We start from the raw sequence: 23809 nt of genomic DNA on the forward strand, positions 1-23809 counted from the left end.
ATTGGAGGTATGGGACGACCAAACGCGGAGGGGCACCTTGACAGAAGCGCTGGCCCCGTTCACACCCATCTTTGGGAACCCAGATTTCCCGCCAGAATGGAAAAGGGGGCGTTTAGTAAATGGGAGGAGGCAGAGTGCACAAAAATGGGAGAAATGATACAGGCCCGGGAGGTCAGTTCCTTCGAGGCATGCAAAATATAACTAGGGCTCAAAGAATCAGACAGGTGCTAATATGAACAGCTAAGACATTGGCTGGTAACACCCACTATAAAACATGTGGCCTCGACGGAGCTCACACCTTTTGAAAAATTCACTTTGACCAACTCTGGGTCTAGGAAGCTAGTGTCGGCACTATACAAATTTATTAATGTACAGAAGGAAGATGTTAGGTGGAGCTACATGCTGAAGTGGGACGTAACCCTGGAGGAAACAATCAGCATACCACAATGGGAGGAGCTTTGGGGAAGCAGTCCTAATCTGACCCGTTCAGTCCAAATGAGGGAAATGTGGGTGAAATGCATGGCACTATACTCCGGTGAGGTTAAACAAGATGTTCCCGCATACGTCCAAACTCTGCTGGAGAGACTGCAGGGCGGTTGGGGAGGGGGGGAGAATCGGAGGCATATTTGGTGGGACTGCAAGGAGATCCAGGGATTCTGGGCCGAGGTAAAGTCACAGATGCAGGGGATGTTCCCAAACGTGGCCCAATTGGAAGAGAAGGTCTGGCTATACGGGTTTACGGACCCAGTAGCTAGGCAATACACTAAATCACAACAGCAGACTTTTATGAGCCTGGTGATAGCGGCATGGACTACTATAGCCCAAAATTGGAAACAGCAGGACCCACCAACGGTGTACGGCTGGCTACAGAAGGTGTGGACATTGGTGACAATGGAGAAACTAACTCATACCTTGCAGGGTACAAAAGGAACTTTTATGAAAGAATGGGGGCAGTGCTGGTTTACCTTCAATCAGACTATATGGAACAATAGTGTCCAGACAAAATAAGAAGGAACAAGTTACTTACCTGTAACTGTTGTTCTCCAGCATGGGTCTGGCATGGATTCACATGCTCATGAATATTCCCCGTCGTCAGGCTGGGAATCCTCATATTCCCTGTCGTCAGGCTGGGAATCCTCGGTAAAGAAAAAACCAGTATCAGTTTCGTTTCTGATCTGTCTTTCGTAGTAATAACCAATCACTGATCTCTGTGTCATACTGACCAGAGCCAATGACTGCCCTCTACCTAAGCCCCGCCTCTGGCAGCCATCTTCAGATTTGGAAGCACGTGAAGTGGCAGTATGACCAAGTGAAGAGCCGCAGAGGGGTAGGCGGGAGGGTTCGCATGTGAATCCATGCCAGACCCATGCTGGAGAACAACAGTTACATGTAAGTAACTTGTTCCTTCTCCAGCATGGGGTCTGGCATGGATTCACATGCTCATGAATAAAGAATACATAGCAGTACACACATGCACAACCAGGGGAGGTGGCAAAGGCTCAACATTAAGCATTACATCAAACTCAACATTAAGCATCTTACCTCCTCACCAGGCTCACCTCAGGCGAACAGGTTGCGCAGCACTGCTTGGCCGACCCTGGAATCCTCCCTGGAATCCCGGTCGACGCAGTAGAATTTCGTGAAGGTGTGCGTCGACCTCCACGTAGCAGCCCTGCATATGTCCAGCAGGGGCACACCAGATAGGAATGCCGTGGTAGCTGCGATCGCTCTGGTGGAATGGGCTCTCGGACGGCCAGGCAGCGGTCGGTTTGCCAACCGGTGACAGTACATGATACAGCCGGAGAGCCATCTGGAAATGGAAGCCTTCGAGAGAGCCTTCCCCTGATTGACAGGTCCAAAGTTCACAAAGAGTTGTGACGTCTTCCGAAAACACTTCGTGCGGTCCACGTAGAACTTTAGCGCTCTAGCCACATCCAGCGAGTGAAAAGTCCTCTCAGCCGGCGACGAAGGCGACGGGAAGAACACAGGCAACACCAAGGGTTCGTTGAGATGGAAGTCCGACGGTACCTTGGGCATGAAGGAGGGGTGCGTCCTGAGCACTACCCTCGTTGCGTGAAAAGTCAAGTACGGGGCCTTGCAGGAAAGGGCCTGGATCTCTCCCACTCGTCGTGCGGAGGTGATGGCCACAAAAAACGCTGTTTTCCACGACAGAAATTTCAACGGAGCTGAGTGCAGAGGCTCGAACGGAGGTCCCAGGAGCTTGGTCAGCACCACGTTGAGCTCCCACGCCGGGGCCGGAGCCTTCACCAGCGGGAACGATCTGAACAGTCCCTTCATGAACTCTTTCACCAGACGATGAGACCACAAGGACGTCCGCCCCGTGGTTCTGGTGTTATCGGGAGATCGCCGCAAGATGAATCTTGATGGACACGTGTGCCAGTCCAGCTTTGGCCAGCGTCAGCAGGTACGGCAGTACTTGGGGGGCCGTAATCCGTAGAGGGTTAATCTTCTGTGCGCGGCACCAGACAGAGAACCGCTTCCATTTGTGTCCGTAACATTTAAGAGTCGAGGACGCCCTGGCCTTTGCAAGAACCTCTCTGCAGTCGGCCGGTATGTCGTATCCTCCAAACTCTAGCGCTGCAGGAGCCAGGCCTGCAAGTTCAGCGATTTCGGGTCGTGGTGGAGGATGGCGCCCCCTTCCCTGGAGAGTAGATCCGCGTCCACCGGCAGCTTGATTGGCGGGGACGCTGACAAGTCCAGAAGGTCCGGGAACCAGATCTGCCTCGGCCACGCAGGTGCGACGAGGATCATCCTGCACCGTGACCTCTTGAGCTGGTTGACGAGCCGGATTAGCAGTGGCAAAGGAGGGAACGCGTAGAGGAACAGGCCCTCCCAGGGGAACGAGAAAGCATCGGCCATGCTCCTCGCCTGGGGAAACCTGCTGGCGAACCTCCGGCACTTGGAGTTCGTCGCTGTCGCGAACAGGTCGATCTGGGGTGTGCCCCACCGTCGGAAGAGGCGATCCACTAGATCCTGCCGTAGCTCCCACTCGTGGCACGAGCGCAGCTCCCTGCTGAGTGAGTCGGCGATGGTGTTTTTTATCCCTGCCAGATGAAACGGCACCAGAAATATCCTTTGGGCGACGGCCCAATGCCACAGGTCCTGCGCCTCCTTGGACAGTGCTGGGGACCTGGTTCCGCCCTGTTTCCTGATGTAAAACATGGTGGTGGTGTTGTCGGTGAAGATCCTCACCACCTTGCCCTTGAGGGACGGAAGGAAGGACCTGAGGGCCCAAAACACTGCACGGAGCTTCAGGACGTTGATATGTAGGGATTTCTCCGTCGGGAGCCAAAGGCCTCTTGCGTGCAGATTTTCGGTGTGCGCTCCCCACCCTTCCAGGGAGGCATCCGTAGTCACTGTCTCCTGGTGGGCTGGGGTCTGGAAGTCCATGCCCGCCGTCAGATGCGCGCGGGTGCCCCACCACCGGATCGCTCGTCGGAAACTCTCGTCGAGTGTGATCCTTTCCTCGAAGCTGCCCGTCGTTTGGATCCAGCGCGCGTCCAGGAACTCCTGCAACGGGCGCATCCGGAGCCTGCACATGGGAATGAGGTAGATGCAGGAAGACATCATTCCGAGGAGGGACTTGATGGACCTCACCTTGGCCGCGTCGGCCACCAACATCCGCTGCACCTTGCCCAGGATGGTCCTGGTCCTCTCCTCCGACGGGGAGGCCAAAAGGGACACTGTGTTGAGCCTCGCTCCCAGAAACAGAGCGTCTTGCACGGGTACCAGGTGGGATTTGGCGTAGTTCACGGAGAATCCCAGGTCCGTGAGAAGTTGGACGGTCCTTGCCGTGTGAACCACGGCGAGCTCCTTAGTCTTGGCTCGGATGAGCCAGTCGTCGAGGTAGGGGTAGACGTGGACCCCCTCGCGGCGCAGCTGCGCCGCCACCGGTGCGAGGCACTTGGTGAATACCATGGGTGCCGACCGTAGTCCGAAGGGGAGGGCTTTGAACTGGTAATGACGCCCTTGGACCACAAACCTGAGGAATTTTCGGTGCCCCCTTAGAATGGGAATATGGAAGTAGGCATCCTCCAAATCCAACGACGACAGGAAGTCTCCTTCCTTCAGCTGACCCAGGACGTGCTGGAGGGTGACCATCCGGAACTTCTGCGCCTTGATGAACTTGTTCAGACGTCGCAGGTCCAGGATGGGGCGCCATCCTCCCGTCTTCTTCTTCACGAGGAAGTATCTCGAGTAAACTCCGGAGCCCCGAAGCCTCTTTGGGACGAGTTCGATGGCGCCCTTCCTGAGCATCGCTTTTACCTCCAGGAGAAGTTGAGGGACGTGAAGTTCTTTCCTGGCCACGGGGGGGACGCGCGGACACCGTCTCTGGAACTCGAGCGCGTGGCCCCGGGCCAAGGCGTCCAGCACCCAACGGTCGGTGGAGATGGACTCCCACACGCTGACGAAGCTCGCCAGCCGGCCTCCCACCGGGGTGCTTCGGTGGGGGCCCGACCCCACGGCCGGTTCAATCCTGCTTCGACGAGGCTTTGCCGCCTTGACCTCCTTGGCGACGACGGCGGGGTCCGCCATACTTGCCTCGTCCTCTGTAGGCCTCCTGAGACGACGAGCGGGCCGCTTGACGGTAGGTGGAGAAACCGCCGCCGGAACCTTTGGAGGCGCCCTTGCCTCTGCTGCTCCGAAAGGGCGTCCGTCGTCGTTGCAGAACTCCCAGGGCCCGGGCCGTCTCAGTGTCCGCTTTAATGGCCTGAAGGGAATCGTCCACTGTTTTCCCAAACAGGTTGTTCCCATCGAAGGGCATGTCCAGGACTCTGGTCTGAACGTCTTGACGGAAGTCCGTAGCCTTGAGCCATCCACGCCGCCTAAGGCAAACGCCGTTGCCCAACTGGCGGAACCCAGTGTCGGCGATGTCCGTCGCAACGGTAATGGCGTGGTCAGAAGCCACCTCACGTTCCTGCAGGATCTCCAGGGCCTCTGTCCTCTTGTCGTCCGGCAGGAAGTCCAGCAGGGGAGCCAGTTTGTACCAGAGCTCCCTGTCGTAGCGGGCCACGATAGCCAAGGCGTTGGCCGCTTTAATCGTCGTCGCTGCCGACGAGATGACTCTGCGTCCCATAGCGTCCAATTTCTTTCCCTCACCGTCCGGTGGGGAAGTCGATGTGGAGGCCACCCTCCCCCCCCCCCGCTTTCTTCCTGGCCGCCGCGGAGACGACGGAGTCCGGGGTAGGCTGCGCCAGGAGGCACAGGGGGGCCGTGTCCGGGACCCGGTACTTCTTCTCGTACCGGTCTCTTCTAGCTGGCGTCGTGGAAGGGTTCTTGAGGAGGGTGAGGCCCTCATCCCAAATGTCGTCCAATAGAGGCACTGAGAGGACCGTCTTCCACTTGGCCTCGCGCCGCTGATAAAAGGAAACCTTCCTTCTTCTTCTCCTCAGGGCAGAGTTGGACAAGCTCGGATGCCCTGGTGATCATGGAGTGGAACGATCCAATCTCGTCGGGCGGAGAAGCCCTGGTGGGAGGCGACGACGGTACATCCTCGTCGTATACCTCGTCGTCCGTACCCGTCGCTGCCGTGTCAGTCCCCGTATCATCCCCTCGGGTGGACGGGGAGGAGGGCTGGACGGGGCGCGACGGCTGAAAAGGAGGTGGATCTCTCCCACTCTGGATCCTTCTTTTCTTAGTAGGGGGAACACCAGAAGGTCCGGGTTCTGGGTCCCCAGACGGGAGAAGTTCCTCCGTCGGCAACGGTAGTCTCGTCCTTATCTCTGAGCATAAGGACTGTATAGCCAACAAAATGGCCGCCGAGTTGTCTCGCGGCGCTGGCAGAGGGGAATCCGACGGGCGAACAGGGGCCCCGTCGGTACCCTCGGCGATGTCATCGTCACCTGCGTCGGGATCCATCCCGACGGGTCGGTCTTCTTCCACGCAGAGGCCGTGGCTTAAGACCTCAACCAGTTCCTCCTCCGAGGTTGAGGCCGAATCTACGACGACGCCCTGCCCCCCTTTCTCTTCCCCTCGGGGGATTTCACGGGGGTCCTATCGATGGGCACAAAAGAGGACTCCCTCCGAGGTGGTAGGGAGACTCTGAGCCCCGAGGTCGCCACCACTGGTGTAGCCTGCACAGGCTGAGCCAGGGCCGCCGCGACAGTTTCGATAGAGGGCTTGGCCGGATGGATTAAGGCCTTCACCACCTTAGGTGCGCTCACCGCCTTATCCTTGAGGGGGGGGACACCGCCTCGCTCCCCCTCCGCCTTCGAGCTCGACCGGGGCCTCTCCAGGAGCTTCGCCGGGTGCTCGGCCTTCCTCTTACCCGACCCAGAGCGTTGGCTCGTGGTTGATGGTGCCGGGGAGGGTGCGCCCTGCCTGGCGCCCGTAGAGCCCGACCGTTCGGCGCTCCCGGTGCCAGCGGACTCGCGGTGCTTGGCCTTATGTTGGACCCCGTCGCCGGGGCGTCCGCAAAGGTCTTAGAAGACCGCTCGGATGATTTCTTCTTCTTCTCGCCGGACGGGCTCTTCCCTTCTAGCCAGTTGGCGAGACGTTGATGGCGGTCCTTCATGGTCCGCTCCGACATGTTGCCGCAAAACGCACAGTCCTTCTCCACGTGAGTCTTGTCCTCATGTAGGCAGTAGAGACAAAAAGAGTGTTCGTCCTCCTTGAAGACGTTCTGCAGCTGGCATCCAGGGCAGACCCTGAACAGCTTTCCGGGCGTCGAGCTTCCCTTCTCCTGGGCCATGACCGGGCCTGAGAAACTTCTGGAGTCCTCCAAAAGCGTAGCTCGACGAAATCTTCACCCTTGAGGGGCGCAGACGAATCCGACACGGGTCCCCGTTGATCGGATAGAGAGTCGATGGAGCTTGAGGCTCTTTGGACCGAAAAAAGAAGTTTTTTGAGAAAAAACGTGAAAAAATAGCACTAACCCCCGAGAGCAATAGCACGAGGATCCCAACACATGAACGTGCGGTAAAAATCTGAAGATGGCTGCCAGAGGCGGGGCTTAGGTAGAGGGCAGTCATTGGCTGTGGTCAGTATGACACAGAGATCAGTGATTGGTTATTACTACTAAAGACAGATCAGAAACAAAACTGATACTGGTTTTTTCTTTACCGAGGATTCCCAGCCTGACGACGGGGAATATGAGGATTCCCAGCCTGACGACGGGGAATATTCATGAGCATGTGAATCCATGCCAGACCCCATGCTGGAGAACATTGGACTTATTTGCGGCATGAGAGAAATCCCCACATGAGTGGAGGGTAAATGATCTTCCGGAGAGAGAGAGGAGGGAGAAGCGGGGGGGGAAAGGGGGAAGTTGGGGAATGTGTTAATGTTGCTTCATCTGTAATTAAAACAATAAAACATTTTAAAAAATGCTGAGCTACAATTTAAAGCTAAAATAAAATGTCCTCTAAATAATTTAATTTCACATCCTATGAACAAAATTCCATTTACTAATAATGTGTTTCCATATTAAATAAGCAGCGTTGGAAATAACCCTAGATTTGGCCCTGTATAATTCAACCAGAATTGATCACTCCCAATGTCTTCCTTTCTAAACTCAAATGATTAATAATGTGTAGTGTGTATTTGTCTAAGTGCCGAGCATTGGGTCAATAAATGTCAGGTATACTCGAGCCTCTACAATAAAAAAATAAAATTAAAAAAAAACTCCTGATGCTTCCTGTTTACCCACCGGGAACATTTCCAGAGCATACATTGTTTTGGACAAAGTTTCTAACAATAATTTGGAAGGGGAAAGGGCTGGTTGCTCACTCTCAGAATCTGTGTCCGTCATTGGACAGCAGTTTTTTATTTTGGAGCAGGAGCACCATCATCAGGTGGGACCTCTGAAAGACCCAATTTCTCCTTTTTTCTCTGCACTAATACCAATAGGAAAGGTGCCGACAGCATGGTTGCAAGTCCAGTAGAAGTATTCTCCTTTGCCATTGCTGGAGGGTCAACCTGCTCTTCTGTCCTCCTAGAGGAAGTGTAAGAATCTACTCTAGCCAATAATTCTGAAGGTACTGAAGTGGCCCATGGGTTATAAATATTAAACATCATGGGCATAAGAACCTGGATGTTTGTCAATACAACATGTTTTTGTGCAGAAGAAAAAATACATTTTCTGATTCTAAGAGGAGATTGGAGCCAAAATCTCCAAAGGTTTAGACCGGACAGGAGTACTGAACAGCTCCTCCAGAGGGACATTGAAGTATTTAGCAGGATCACAATCTTGGGAGTTAGAAATTAGTTCTAGCACTCCACCTGCTTATCCAGTGCCAGAGTGCTCTCTTTAGGTTTGTCTCTTGTAAATGTTTTCTTGCACTGTCTTTTTGGGGTAGCCTGAACCAAATTTGGTGCAGGGGGTCCCGAGCCTGCAGGGCCTAGAGACCCAAACTACTTCTCATGGATGACTCCTAACAAGGCCAATATATGTCTGGGGATGCTTGTAGTCTGGTACAGAAGGGATGTGACCTAGCAGTTCCCGTGGACTGCCCCCTTTTGGGTTGGGACCAAGTCTGATTCGCTTATGTTTTTTTCCCCCTTCTGTAATGGCTTCTCAGGCTGAAAATCGATTGTCTGGAGAGTTGCAAGGACTGTGCCAGTGGTTAGGATTTATCCAAAACCTTCCAGTCAAACTTTTGGTTTTGCAGAGACAATATGATAGATTTATAGTGTACACCTCAGCCCAGGCCACATTTCAGCTGAAAGAAAATGCCATGGTGAAAGTGTTCAAATGGATATTGTGTGCAGAATTTAAAGTAACCTTCAGAAAGTCATCATTAACTTCTTGTACTACCTTACTTCCGTGCTGAGGACAATATCAAATAGTAAATCCCACGTAAACCCGACCTTTTTGCTTGAGGGCATACACATTTCTGAAGGCGAAAAATGACCCGTCCAGCATGGCAAATTCTAACATTTTAAAAGAAATCAGACGAAATTAGCGTCCAGGTGAGGACTGGCATGACCAAACCCCACAAACTAATCCAGGGACTTTTGCCTGAGAGATCTGTACAGGTCGGACAGATCGCACCGTTCATAAAGCATTAGGCCAGAAACCCAGGAACTAAAATTGATGCTGAATATGAAACACCCCTGGTACACCTTAATTAAATGTTCAAGTAGTCCTGGTCTGATCTTTTGATACTAAGAACTGAACATATCCAACAAACGCTCCTAATGAGGAAAACCTAAGGAATTTAAGCAATGGGACAACTTTCTTTTATGTATCCAGCAAAATGACAGCAGCATTCTTCTCATGTGTGTTCGAAGGAAACAAATCTCGGTGTAACACAGCAGAATAATGAATTACCTATTATGAATAACTGCTGTTGGATGGCAATGTGCATCCACAATATCACCTAATTTCATGACTATAACCAACATAAGACTAGCTCATAATCCATTAGCAGGGATACAGAGAAAACAAAACTGACTGGCCAAATGGCCTCATATAGTGTGCCCCAGCAGAGTTAGTTGGGCGGGATATCTGGAACTACAGGGAAAGGCAACAGCTAAAGTGGGTGTGATTCTGAAAATACGGACCAAAGATGGACCAACTAACGCTGCTGGATATCTCAGGCAAAGTGTACAGAAAGTGTCTGTTAAGTTAAGTAGAAGACTAAGCATAATCCAACAATATAACAACCTATATATGCAAGCCATATTTTGAGTAGGCCAGTCCTCAATGGGTCATATCTGACCAATTGAAAAATGGGGTGGTGAGGAAAACAAAAACGGTTTGTCACCTTGCTTGCTTTTGAAACTGCAGTGACAAATATCCAGAGGGCCCATCTGGCAGGTTTAAGCATGGCTGACGTTTGCACTTACAGATACAGCAAGTGTATAACGGCTCTAAATCATCAGTAGGATGTGGGGCTGCAGGAAGAATTACATAAGGCATTTGTATCAACAAGGGGGGCGGTCCAGCCAGGTGTGTCCATTAGCACCAATGTTATTGCCATCATACTTCTTAGATTTGAAAAATGTGCTATAGGAGATACCCTAAATTTGGGAGACGATATTCTATTTCAGTACCCAGCGAGGTGGGGTGTGGCAGCCTCTCAGCCAATGAGGAGGCTCGGAGTGGGGGCTTTACCACACAGTAAAGTCCCTGCTCCGAGCCTCTTCAGAGCTGGTGGCCACCTTCACTCGCCAAGTTTTCAGGTAAATGTGCTTTCCCGAGCCCCACCTCCCATCCCCCTTTTCAACCCAATAAGATAGCCCACAATCCCTTCCCCACTTACCTTCTTGTCCTTTGGTGGAGCCGGAAACAGTAGGGTTCCCGGCGCAGCACCCACGTCAGCAAGGCCGCCATGGAAGTGAGAAGGGACTACATATAGTCCCTTTCTCCTGATCCATGGCAGCCATTTTGTTCAACTTAAAAACTATAAATAGCCTGGTACAATGTGCCGGGGTACTAATAGCAATATTACATGGGAGGTGGGGGGCATTACCGGGCCTAGTAATGCCCCGTGCTTCGTTAATCCAACTATGGCCCTGGGGCATTACCTGGCCCGGTAATGCTCCCCTTCTCTTGTAATATTGCTTAAGTAATTTGCAATTTGCATGCAGATAAATCGCATATAACGAACTTAACACCAGAGGATGCCCAGCAATGGCTAACTGCCTTACATAAAAACAGACAGACCACCGGTAAACCTTGCAAAAACAAAGATGGTCTGGTATATCCAGAGGGAGCAAATTGAATGTGTTGCATCCTATGGCCATGATAGATGCCAGGTCCATAAGTTATAGGCCACAGAGGAATAGAGCTCTTTGCTATGCATAAACTGCAGTTAGAGGGGTGTAGAGTATGTATTTTATATATGTACCTCAAACTCCACAGTGTCTCAAACTGTACCAGCAGAAGTAGTCCACATTCTATTATATAGAAGCCAGGTGCCCCAGCTGATATTTCAAAAGGTATGCAGAATACATTTCTGCTGACAATCCTGGAATCACAATACTCCTGCAAGCACATTAAGATACTTAATGGTCTTCAATTAACAGCCCTTCAGAATTGGCTCTACTTTGGTCGTTCGGTAAGGGCCAGAAAACATGTCAACCATGCAGAACGTGTTTAGGCGCAGAAAAGCCCATGTCACACTGTTTCTGTGGTATGCACATTCAACAGAATTGCTATAAAACAGGACAATTGAATTGCTGGTGTTGACACCCAAGTTGACCTGTAAGCAAGAGGAACCCATTTGAAGAGAGATCAGTAAGGAAATACAAGAGATGGTGATTGAAGAGATGGTGCTTGAAGTATTTGTGCTATATAAATCACAATATCGTTATCAGTAGAATAACCTCATAAATCGCTGGTAAACAGATGTATTTGTCAGCAAATGTAAGTTAACCTGAAAGGACCTCCCCCCTCACTGGCTTGTAAACTTATCACCAGGGCACATTTGAAACAGCTTAAAGGAAAGATCATAAAAATGATTTAATAGCACTAAAACTGCTATGTTTTACTCTCGTGTAATGGTATGGATGGACTATGCTGAGCACTAAAGGTTATGAACTATTAGATCTCTGCCGACGTACATATGTTTGTTTCTCACCAAAACTATGGTTAACACCAGATATGAGGCATTTGTTTAATTCCTAAGGCTCAACATCTCCCTTCTTGTAATGTAACGGTTGGGTATATTGACATTTCTTTGGTGGAGACCAATGACTGGCTTCATTCATCCCCTGTACCTATAGAATAGGGTGTGTACTTTTGTATACATCACTGATAGTTGGGCCCTTTTCCTGGGTTTTGATAGTTTTTTATTTTAGCTGGTGTTTTGGTGTTAATGGCAGCACTGTCGAAAGAGGCATTTCACTCCCCCCACGCCCCATGTGAAAAATGCCCTGCCCTGTTAAAATCCTGGGTAAACCACTGTTTGGATTTTCTCTTTTTTTGCTGCCACAACCCACGTTATGTACCGGTGACGCCAATAAGAGAATGACAACCGAGAGACTGTTCTTCACCCAACTCTCGATAACACAAAGTGTAGGGTTGCAATGGAATTACGTATACATTTCATGTTGTATTGTTTTGTATGTGAACTCTTTAAAATGACATCTCTGTAACCCAATCCAACAACAAATGTTTAACTCAATATTCATAGCCTGTCAGATAGCTCAAGAGTGCAAATCCTAAATCCAAGTGATATCTATCTGTCTCTCTCTCGCGCTCTCTCTCTCCTACCAATGCCGTCCCTCCATTCACACTCAATTACTGCTTCCTCTCATAGAAACATTTCCATACAAGTGTGTGTGTGTGTTGAGCCACTTTGCACCAGGAAGTGTGGTGTTTGGTGAAACAGATCAAAGCTTCACAGTCCCAGTGGACCGACCAACCAGTAGAGGGAGTTCTCAAGGAACCAACCAGTAGAGGGAGTTCTCAAGTCTTCCAACCCTCAAACTCTCAGCCAGGTTGTAGGTAATTCAGATGCTCTTCTTGTGGAGCATCCTGTGATCAGAGTAGCTAAGTCTGGACAGATCCCAAAAGGGCTCTTTGGATCAGGATTGGGCAGAAGGAATATCTTAAATATCCCAAATCAGCACTTCAGAGAATCAACATAAATGGAGAGAAGCAGATTGCAGCAGTAATCTGCAAAATGGAGTAATGATTTTACTACTTTCAAGAAAGAAATGTATATTTTGATTGGCATCACATCTAAAGGCTTAGACACAGCCAAAAGGAAGAACACCAACAATCATTGCCCGAGTAGGAATACTAAGCAACACGAGAGAAAGACTTCAAGGCCCTTCACTGTATTCCTTCAGTATGGCTACAGCGCCTGATGAAAACTCACTTCCAAGAGGAAAACTGTGCGTCAACTATGAATTTGTTTTTTGTTCTTTCGGAATTTAGCAAATGTAAAAAAAAGACAGATTTGCTCAAACTTGATGATTTCAACAATTCTGCGTCAGAACAGACACTGTCAAGTATTAACACTTGAAAGGCCTTTCCTTACCCATTTCTGCACGCACGTCTCGGTGAAGTGACAGCAGTTTTAACTATATTTCTAAATGGCTTAGTGTGCATTTGTATTGCATATTGTTTGTTTTACAAAGGCAGACATTACAATTCACTCTTGCAGCTTAGCCCACTCTACCAAGAAGTCGAGTTGCAGCCAGTCATTTCATAAAGTAAACTCACTAACAAAATAGATGAGATCTTGTTTCAGTGCCATCTCTTTCCTCCAACGCCAATCCCCAAAATAACCCATACATTTGAGCCTCATTTAAACTACCTCAGCATGAAAAGAGGCGTGTGTATCAAAAAACTTAAACCAGCCAATCAAAACTCAAGCTTTGTTCACTCAGGATCAAACTACTTCTGTGATAAAACTAGAGGTATAGAGTAGAAATATCAAACCCAAGTATTTTAAAAGCAGACCATTTTTCTTTAAACATGGCACGCACAATGTATGAACTAATCATGCAGAATATCGGCCTATCTTAGGTGACTATGCCACAAACAGCTACATTATCCAACGCCTACACACAGTATTTCATTTATATCCAGTTTCAAATGAGATAAGATGATTATGAACGAATGAAAAACGACCACGCTGCGTAAGGGAATACAGTTCTTAGCAAATAATACTTACTCAGAAACCCGTTTTGCCAGTTCCATACAGGAGGAATTGGAGTTGGCTGAGAACAGCATCAGTCCACCCTTTGTAGCGTTCATGTTTGTTCTGTCCGTTTTTGCCACACGTCAGGACCAACTGTCCTTCCACCTATAAAAACCTATCAACAGGGAAATTAAGAGAGACACTGAAATGACTTCATGTTCATGTTAACAAGTGCACTGCAAAACACTACCCAACAACTTTGCAGAAGAACATCTATCAGTTTTTATTCCCAAAGCCAGATGTTTCTCCTACTTAACGTCTGTAACTGAAAATATAAAGCACTTTAAAATGGTGGCTTTTAAACAGTGCACAAAAGAAATACTTCAGCTTATTGGCTATCAATATAATGGTAAACGCAGGTTTAGGCTGAAAATTACAAGTCAAAGTCAGTCAAATAAAATGGACATCCTTATTCACACAAAAGGGGTTTTAAAGGGGTTGTTTGGTCAGAAATGTAATTGGCCCAGTTGATCGGGCATGTATTTTTTTTTTCTTTATTGTGTATGGTTTACAAAAGAAACCTTTACAAAAAAACAAGAAGGATCATACATTAATGTTACAATGCATATTAATTTCGTTGCCAATATGATAAAAAAAAGACATAAAAATCCACATCTCCTTTTTCTATCAATAAGTCACATATAAAAAGAATTAGTTAAAAAATTCAGTGCACATTAAAATTTCCACAAAACGAATTTAGCAGCAGTGTCATTAAGGATTCTAGAGTTTGTATACATACATGGTGAAGTTGATAGAATATAGAGATAGAATCCATCAAACAGATTGATCAAATAGAATGGGAATACAAATCAAGAGACTTAAAGCCTGCCACAGCGAGCCCGTCTTTGATTTTAGAAATTGAAAGCGACTGGGACCAAATAACATTCTCTGCCCCCAATAGACCCAGGGTGTTAAATCTACCCAAGTAAATATCTCTAGGACCTTTCAAAGCAGTACATTCTAAGAAAAGATGACGTGTAGATTCAATTACCCCGGAGGTGTGACAGAATCGACATAAAAGGTCCAAATCACTAATCTCCTTCCTTCTATAAAGGACTTCTTTAGTAGGAAGGAGATTCCATCTGAGTTTGAGAAGAAGTGAACGATCGGGCATGTATTTATGAGAATACCTCGATCGTTCTTAAAAAAAAAATGTCCAATGCAATTTACCCGAGTTTTTCACACGAACACATGCAAAACCCACAGGTAGGGTACCGCCATTTTATGCTAATCTTATCCGGTGATCCATCGCCCTAAGTTTAAGTGCCCTTGCGGCACTAATTCAAATCACCCGCCACCCCCCCCAGGCTGACATCACTAGACACTCATGCCCCTTTTCATAACGCCAATGCACGTTTCATGTAAACGTCCTCTGTGTGCATTCTATTGATGTGTCTCCGTGGAAATAGCAAGACACGCCATTCCTCGACAAGTGTAAACAAACCCTTTCTGATCACACAACGTTGGAGTTTTTTCCTTCGTCTAAGTGCATTTAATTTCGAGCTCCCCGTGTCACAGGGTTCCCCTTTCTCACCTGTTTTCGTTGTCTGATGACTTCTTTAAGAGGAGTCTTCTTTCGTATGGTTCGGGTCTTATACAAGCCCGCTCGACCGTCCTCGGTTTCCAGTGTTCGTTCCGCTTCGATGTCCGGGATCAAGGGAAAACTCCAGGAAATTCAGAAAAAGGATATGGAGCACGCGGAGGCGGTGCAGGGGTTCTGGGAAGGGCTGGATAAGAAGGAGGGAAGGTAGATTGGAAGAAGGGGTTCCACGAACCAGGAAACAACAGAATAATACAAGGGAGAATACGGAGCACACGTTCGGTCACAGCTAACAGCAGCGTTGAGACGCGCGGCGCCGCAGGGGTGTGGCCTCTTTATAGAGTACGCTGCGTAGAACGTGAAGACTGGTGCGCAGCGTTCTGAGCTTGCAGCCATGTTGGTAGTATTATGGAGTGTAATCCCCGACGTGTCAGGGACCAGGAGACCCAGAAAGGGAGAGTTTGATGGTTCATGACACCCCGACCTCTTTCTGCTCAGCCATCTGTCAAGTATGACACACTGAGATCCGGTACTTATACTGCCTAAAATGAATTAACTCAGTAGTTGCTTTTCATTTGTTATATTACGGACAAATGTCCTTGCAAACTAAAGTTTGAGCCTATTAAACTTGTCTTTTCACAATGTGTTTTGTAAAATGGTTATTTATTTGCTTGTCTTTCTTTTAAATTTCAATGGGAAACCTTGCTTCTTTACTGTTAACTGTTTTGTGTAGTATTGTTCTTTTACTCAGAATATAGGGAGACTGGAATGGCCCTCTTGACTATTCCCTGCACTAGAGGGCGAACCGTGGATTCCTACTACATCATACGGAATGTGGAATGAGAGTTGAACGACAACAACTGGTGGAGCTAAGACTGTATGACACTGCTCCTTCCTAAAATATATATATATATATATATATATATATATATAATATCTCTGCTAATAAATATAGTTGTTAACCCCACATAGTATCCTGTAATTTTATCTCACCTCATTGAACCTTTACACTACATTTTATTTACCTCACTGTTGTTTCTGTGCTTCTTCACTATTCGGGAACTATGGCAAAACTTCAGCCCTACCTGTACAAGCCCGAATATTTAGAAGAGGAAATCCGCGTAAGAGAAAACCATTGTGGATTCAGATTAAACTCATGAGGATCAATCACAGGAGCCCGAACCCCATGGAACACGTTTCCACCTGGTGTACCTGCCACCCGTTGCAGAGAAAACTCTGGCTTCTTTGCCTACATTATCGAAGAAGACACCACTGCTAAGCATTACTGAGCTGCATGACTTCAGGGCTGCCTGCCTTTCAACGTCTGTGGTGTGAATGATGATGGTCCTTATGCACGAACTTTGAGCTACAGTTCGCCCTCGTAAACCAAGTAAGTTCACGCTCTATATATGTTTTATGTTTGTTGACCGAGACGGCTAACATAATATGTTGTTCCCCTACATCAATATAACTTGGATGGATCACTGACTAAAGAATTTTTCTGTACATTGAATACATTACTCATTCTAATCCGAAACAAACCTGTTCACTGTTAGATTTAGCATCTGAAAAATTATGTTTCTTTCACTTGTATCTCCCAAACAGTTTTTGGTGGTATGTGCATTCACATTTCTAATTGATGCCTACTTGAAATCACAAGTACTGTCAGTACTTTGCACGAAAAGGTACTTTTTAAAGCATAACAATGCCTTACATTTTACAAGATACTGCAAACACAAAAAAGCAATTATTGGGTTCATTCAAGTAAACTATGTCTGTATCGCTTACACAGAAGGTACAGACTTGTGGCAGATCATGACTTTACATGGTGGATTGATGCAAGACTGAGGTTTCATGTACGACGAGTAATAGCTGCCTGTGTGGTTCAAGCCATTCGTGATGAATTCCTCCAGTGACCACGGACAATACCATGGATTTATACAGAGTACATCGACCGCAGCAGTATAATTTATAGCGTCATTGCAAGCCACTTTACCAAACTAAATAAAAAAATATAAAATGAGTTAATCTGAACAGTTGTTAGTATTTATTTTAAGTCCACATCTAAGAGCATCGTAAAAGATTGGTGTGCTTCAACAAATTTAGTGGCTTATCGTGCTCATCGCATCCACATCCATCCCCCCTCCAGTATGAATGACAGTTGCACCCGTGGGCATGCCCTCACAAGGGGGCTAGTAGGATGGAACGCTCAAGGTGCCGAATACCATGTACATCAAAGGGTTATTTCGCATGGGCACCCTTATCAACATGGCCAGCCCAGACCCGGTGCCTCCAGACTCCCCTTGGAAGAACTCTATGTCTGTGTCCTTTGACTATCATTCGGGCCTATTGTGCCCTCCTCATCCACATCCATCCCCCCTGCGCTATCAATGTCTGTTTGCACTTATGGGCGTGCGATTGCAGGATTGCAGGGGGGGGCTGCAGTGGCATAATTGAGGATGTCAAATCTTGTCATAGAGGCCTGGTGGGTGTGAACGAACAGGTCAGACATTCACATACACACCAACTTCATTAATCCTTTATAAACAACGTGGGGGTTAACAAGAAAACATCTCTTACCTTGCTTGCTGAGTCTGCTCATCTGTTCTTCCAAGTAACGGTTGGTCAACTTTTACTATTGTTTTCTGTAGTGTCAAGGTTCTCTGCTACGCCCCTTTCTATTGCTCATTTTACTTCCTTCAAAAAGTCTACACCATTATGAACCGTCCTATGCATTTTTATCGCTGTAATTAGCACATAACATTACAGAGTATGGTTTCCAAATGTAATATTTCATAGTGCATGTTTTCAATTCATGTTTGCTTTAGGTGCCATTTTTTATATAAAGTATGTTCTTTTTTTTATTATCAAAGCAATATGATGTTTGGTTTACTCACTGATACTTTTTTTTTTAATAGTAATACTTATTTATATTTCTTGAACCGCCCATGGGGACAATCCAACAAGTTCTTCTTGCATCTTTTTGGGTTGCACTAATAAAAGCCATGCTAAATGTCAGAGTACAGTCCTAAATGTATTTCCAAAGGATTTAAATTTAATAAGAAAATGGCTCTTGAGCTTTGGAATTCCAGTGTCCGAAACTGAAAGCAGAGCAAAGGATGTCTTGGATAACATGAGGGGCAATCAATTCCGTGTCTGCAGGGAGCACTTGTCAGATATGTACAAACAATCACAGTAAACTGAAAAGTGTTGCCCCAGATTCTTTCGTAAAATTACTTCCCAATGCAGTTCCAACTGAATTTCAGCAAACGCTCGCCCAGGTGCATAGTGGACAGTGAATTTTTAAAAGTAGTTTACCATTTTCAAAATGTGCCTGTATAAAATGACCACTCAATATATTGACATAGTCTCTGAACAGGTAATATAATGAAATTTTTTCAGTTTTTGGGGAATATTTAAATTGATATTTTACTACACAAGTTTCCTTCGTGACCCGGTGTACTGTGATTTGTACATTCTGAACGTTAGATTACTTTCTGTATCCCTACTTTAGAGATACTCCAATAGTTCAGTGCAGTGGGAGCATTTCCAAATACATTCACATTGCGTCCTTTAATAAAAGGTCATTTTATTTTTTTAATTACCATGTTTGTCTTTATATAGACTGCACTGATGGAATTTCAGACCGTTACCACGGAGGAAACCACAGACACATCCAACATCCTATTGGTTAGGCCATCCAACTTGCACACAAACATTTATCATTTTTGTTGTGGTCTAAATTATAATACTAATGTCCATTTTCTATTGAACAATGGTATGAATTTATACATTGAATAAAGGACTGTGATGCTACCTCGACCACTATTCCAGAGTCAACAGCAACCTCACTCGCCTTTCAAGTCATTTTTTTAGAATATTCCTTCAGATGCGACTATACAAAATATGTATTTGTTTAAGTTAAACTTAAAACGTATTGATTATTGTTATGTATACCATTAGCTTTTTATACAAACTGACTTGTATGGTCCCTTGTTAATATCAACCATCTTTTACATGTAATTTTTTTGTTGTTGATGTTACATCTTTATTATACAAATTATTGTTATAAAGGTGGAGCCTAGATCTTCAACAGCATACTACGGTCTGGAGGATGAGGTATGAGAATTGATAATGTATTTAATAGTTTTTGATTAACAATATCTTTTCTACATGTAAGATAACTTATCTTAAGGATGATTTGCAATACTGTCAGCAAATTGCAAGGCATTAGATCAACAACCTTAATGTATTTATCGCAGAAACGTATGCAACAATGAAAGTAAACCTTCAGAAAAATGTACTTTGTCACTGAATAACAGACCCTTTCACTATATGAAAGGTTTTGTTTGTTTATTGATTTATATTGCGCACCAAACCCAAAGGTATCTGGGCGCAAGATGTTAAAAGTATACTTTAGGCAAATGTTACATAAGTTTACAGATAGTATGTACATAATGATACAGTTAGAATATACATAATATTACATAGGACATATACAGGATGATATATTTACATGATGCAGTTAGAATATACATAATGGTACATGGCAAAGGCAGTAAGAAACAGGAATAGGCACGCATTAGACAGTCAGTGGCAGAAGGTTACAACGCCAAAGGGGTCATGTGTCAGCAGTCGAACAAGGGTGTCAAATGTCCTTTGTTATGAGACAATTTAGGGTATTGAGCCTAAAGTTGTGGAAAGATTAGTCCGCTCTAAGGGAATGAGGGAGTGCGTTCCAAGTCTGCGCTGCCATAACCTGGAAACTACTTCCGCATGCTTTTTTTAGTTTGAATCTTGGAACGACCAGACAGAATGAATAGGCTGTTCTGGTAGGGCGTGAAGTAGATTTTTTGACCATTCTCTCCGAGAGGTAAAGTGGTGCAGCTTTATTGAGACATTTGAGGGTTAATGAACCCGTTTTAAGCAGAATTTTGTCATTGATGGAGAGCCATTTGTTCGGTCTCCTCATCTCCGAAATGTGCTCTCTCCTAGGTATGCCAAGTGCTGTTCTAAGAGCATTTTTCTGGAGGATTTGGATTTTATTAACAATGTACTTGCTCGCACCGAAGTACAAGGCATTGCAATAGTCCAACTTCAAGAGGATGAGGGCTCTGGCTAAGATGGTACAGCTTTCTTTCGATAAGAATGGTTTGCAAGCCCTGATTAACTTACAAGTGTAAGCGGTATCCAAGGACATAGCAGTAACCTGTTTACTTAAGGTTAGAGCTGAATCTAGGTAAAAGCCTTAAGTTTATACACTTTTAGCTGCCTAGCGAAAAATGGAATAGGTGAAAAAAAAAATAACATTACAACGCATTAAAGGGGCCACAATTTAATCAATATGTTTTGCAGGATGATCTCCCACAACTCCCTGCAACATCTCTGAAGATCAGGTACAGTTTTCAATGTCTTTTTGAAATGTTACATGTACACAGTGTTCAACTTTATGTGCATACCAATTTAGAAATTTTAATCAAACGATAAACCATATCTTTTTACATAGTTTAACTGATATTGTACCGTTGACAATCATTAACTTTCTCAAGATGTACTTTGTGAGATCAAAGATTTTAACATTAAATTGTTTAACAATTGAATCAATGTTCTTTGAATTGGTTATGCACAAGGAATGTACTACTGAAGCGGTCGAAATTGAAGAGACATGGACAAGAGGTATAATTAAGATATTGCAAAATATCAGTTATCCATGTTTGAGGTCATATTTAATATGTTTTAATTGTTTCCATAGTGAGATTTCGTTATATATGTATGCATGATTCTTTAAGTGGAAGAGCAAATGTCAAGGTTGGAACAATTTCAAAAGGCTGTTTTTAAGCTTGGTCTGGTGGTCGGCAAATCCAATTTGAATGCTTCAAAGAAAATTCGGAAAACAAGGGTATATAAAGGTTTTTTTTTTTTTAGAGTGATTAGTTATTTTATTGATATTACATTTTCATGTTGCAATTCATATATCCTGTATGAGTGCTATAAAGCATGTTTTTATTCTCTTCGATTAGAGGCCTAGGAAGAAGGGGAGCATAAAGACTCGGACAACTACACAAACTAATGAGGTCGCTTTCCAAACCGTTGTCACTTGGGGGAAGATAGATTTTGAGGCTCAGCATCCGGTTCAGCATGGTCCTCACAAGATTCAGTGTCGTGATGCAGATGTCCAGTGGCCAGAATTTTAATTGAATGCAGCATTGACCAATGAAAAGTAACCCTACATCATTGTTACAGCACACGTCGTCACCCAAAGAAAACCGACAACACAGAAGAAGTTTCAGAATTGCTTGCAGAACCGCTCACACAATCCATGCCCTCTAAAAAGAAATACACGTGGGCAAATCGGAAATACACAGAAGTAATCAAAGCATCTTCGCTACTCATTGACGATTGTACTTGTGATGTGGACTTCACTCTTCCTAGTGTTGAGGGCTTATCCACCACCATGGAATCACAAACCACTTTACTGTTTGGACAATTGGCTATTATAGGAACCAAAATACATTGCATTAGACTGCTGCCTGATCAAGATTATGAAAACGACTAAATGTGATCATAAATTGCGTCGGAGGATTTGTGGGGAGCCATTGGTGACGTTCACCTATGTATTCAATGGCACCAACCTGAAGATCAAGGGTAGCCGAGTACACCATAACCACAAAAGTTGATAGGGGGAATGTTTTGAATGAATCTGAACCACTGGCATTGCTCTGGGCAACCTTCCACACTACAGATTTTTAGCCCATCTTGCGCTATTGCAAAAGGGGTCCAGCCAGATGCAAATCAGTCGGGTACTGCTACCAATGGTAGCAGCCCAGCCCAAACTGCTAGGCCAGGCCCCCTGTGCAGTTACTGTGTACACCACCATAACTCATTTTCATGGTCTGCTCAAACTATACTTGGGAAAGTGCCTGCTGTAAATTAACTTTGTTCATCTGCTTTGCTTAGCGGATCAACGCACAGTACAATTTCAAGTTTTTCTAACTTTGTGGGACTTCAGATCTTTTCATAGGTACAGTACTACAAATATCAGAAGGATTTCTTGTGGTTCCCGCTATTAGCCAGGCATGGACACTCGAACTGTTGTCAATGGACAATGCTCCCACTGCCAAAAGGCTCTGGCTTGCTGGTGATGGACTGTGACAGTCCAGGATTTTCTGCTAAATACCCTTTCTGTTTATGAAGTAATGTCACTAGATGGGCCTTAACATTTCTGTTTTTGATTTGTGCATTTTATTACCATCAATATAATTGATTTACATTAGAACAATAAATGTCATTATGATTATTTCAAGGATGTGACTCAAATCAAATGGAGAAGGGAGTGGTGAGCTTAAAAGCAACAGTCAACAGGAGCTACTTTTGGCTCCCCCAGGCCAACTAATACAGCACCATAAAATAGCACCTTGTTCCATAATATTAGCCCCCAGTGACAAGTTACTGCTGGATACCCAGGCAACGCATGTAATTCCAGTTTATCCAATCCTAATTTCAAGCCCTGTTTGTAATGAAGTCACAATTGCTGAAAAATCTAAGAAGGAAATTGGAGCAGCAGACATACAGAAACCCAATATCTCCAGAGCTCTAGTCCTCTCAAGGCTGTACTAATGCAACAACCGCCTAAACCCTCCCTTTGCCCCCTTCAACTAATCTAGAATAGGACTGCAAGACTTCTCCTTAGCCTCAAGCCCAAGGACTGCATCTCACAAGCCCAAAAAGATCTCCACTGGCTCCTGGCGGCTGCAAAGATCGAGTTCAAGATCCTCTGCATCATCCCAAAGTCTTTCTTGGGCCAGGGAGCCCACTACATCCAACTCTTTCCCCAATACCTCCTTCTTAGAGAGACCTTCAGTCATCTAGTAGCAATTCCCTGCAGATCAGCCACTATTCCAAACAGTGAGTGTGTAGATCTCTTTACTCAGCAGGAGCATCCCTCTGTAAAGCCCCCCCTGCCCCCCTCAGGATTCTGCCTGATCAAGTTCTAGAAGATTCTCAAGACCCAACCTTTCTCTTCTTCAGTCCCCCCCCCCCACTGCCCCTTGCTAATTCCCACCTGTGGGGATTGACTGGCTGCCTGGTCCCTTCTGTGCTCCACAGGGCACCAGGCCCTCCTTGCCCAGTAGACCCCAGCACCCTGTCTTCCTGCCGCCCACAGCCTGCACCTGCCCTTCCAGGCCCCTTTCCCCTGAGAAGCCTGGTGGGGTGTGCCTCCCTACCGAGCCTGGCCCTCCCCAGTCTTCTCGCTTTACATGTGGTCCTCAATCCCTGCTTCCACTGGCACTTGCCCACCTGGCCTACCCTTAGCTCTTGCCTAGCCCCATTGACCCCCTTACTCCCCCACCCCTCATTCCCTCTGCACTTATAGATCCTCCTCTTGCCCCACACCTCCCTCCCACACTAGCCTTTTCCCTTCTGCACGACTTACACCTCCCCCCTTCCCACTCCCCCCCCCTGTACTTTTTATTACTGCTCTTGCATGATCCGAATGGCACAAGGCCTAGTAGGGCTGTTCAATTTTATTCCCTGCCCCCTTCCCACCCCACCTCCCCCCTATCTTTTTTCTTGTGGCACCTAGAAACAATTTTTTGCATGGGCGTTTTACAATTAACCAATAAATAAAATAAATGATGTCTAACCTTGC

At 46.0% G+C, this 23809-nt stretch overlaps 1 protein-coding gene across 2 annotated transcripts in view; it reads right to left on the reverse strand.

Moving 5' to 3' along the window:
* The window catches only part of PRPSAP2 (phosphoribosyl pyrophosphate synthetase associated protein 2), a 746926-nt gene that overhangs the window by 577479 nt on the left and 145638 nt on the right, over positions 1–23809 (reverse strand). For both annotated transcript variants that reach the window (XM_069645686.1, XM_069645687.1), the window contains exon 2: positions 13593–13734. In XM_069645686.1, the coding sequence (XP_069501787.1) occupies positions 13593–13675 (83 nt within the window). In that variant the 5' untranslated portion in view covers positions 13676–13734. The remainder of the gene's footprint in view (positions 1–13592; positions 13735–23809) is intronic.

This window comes from Ambystoma mexicanum, chromosome 2p (genome assembly GCF_040938575.1).
Source record: "Ambystoma mexicanum isolate Mex_15411 chromosome 2p, UKY_AmexF1_1, whole genome shotgun sequence".
NCBI classification, from domain to species: domain Eukaryota; kingdom Metazoa; phylum Chordata; class Amphibia; order Caudata; family Ambystomatidae; genus Ambystoma; species Ambystoma mexicanum.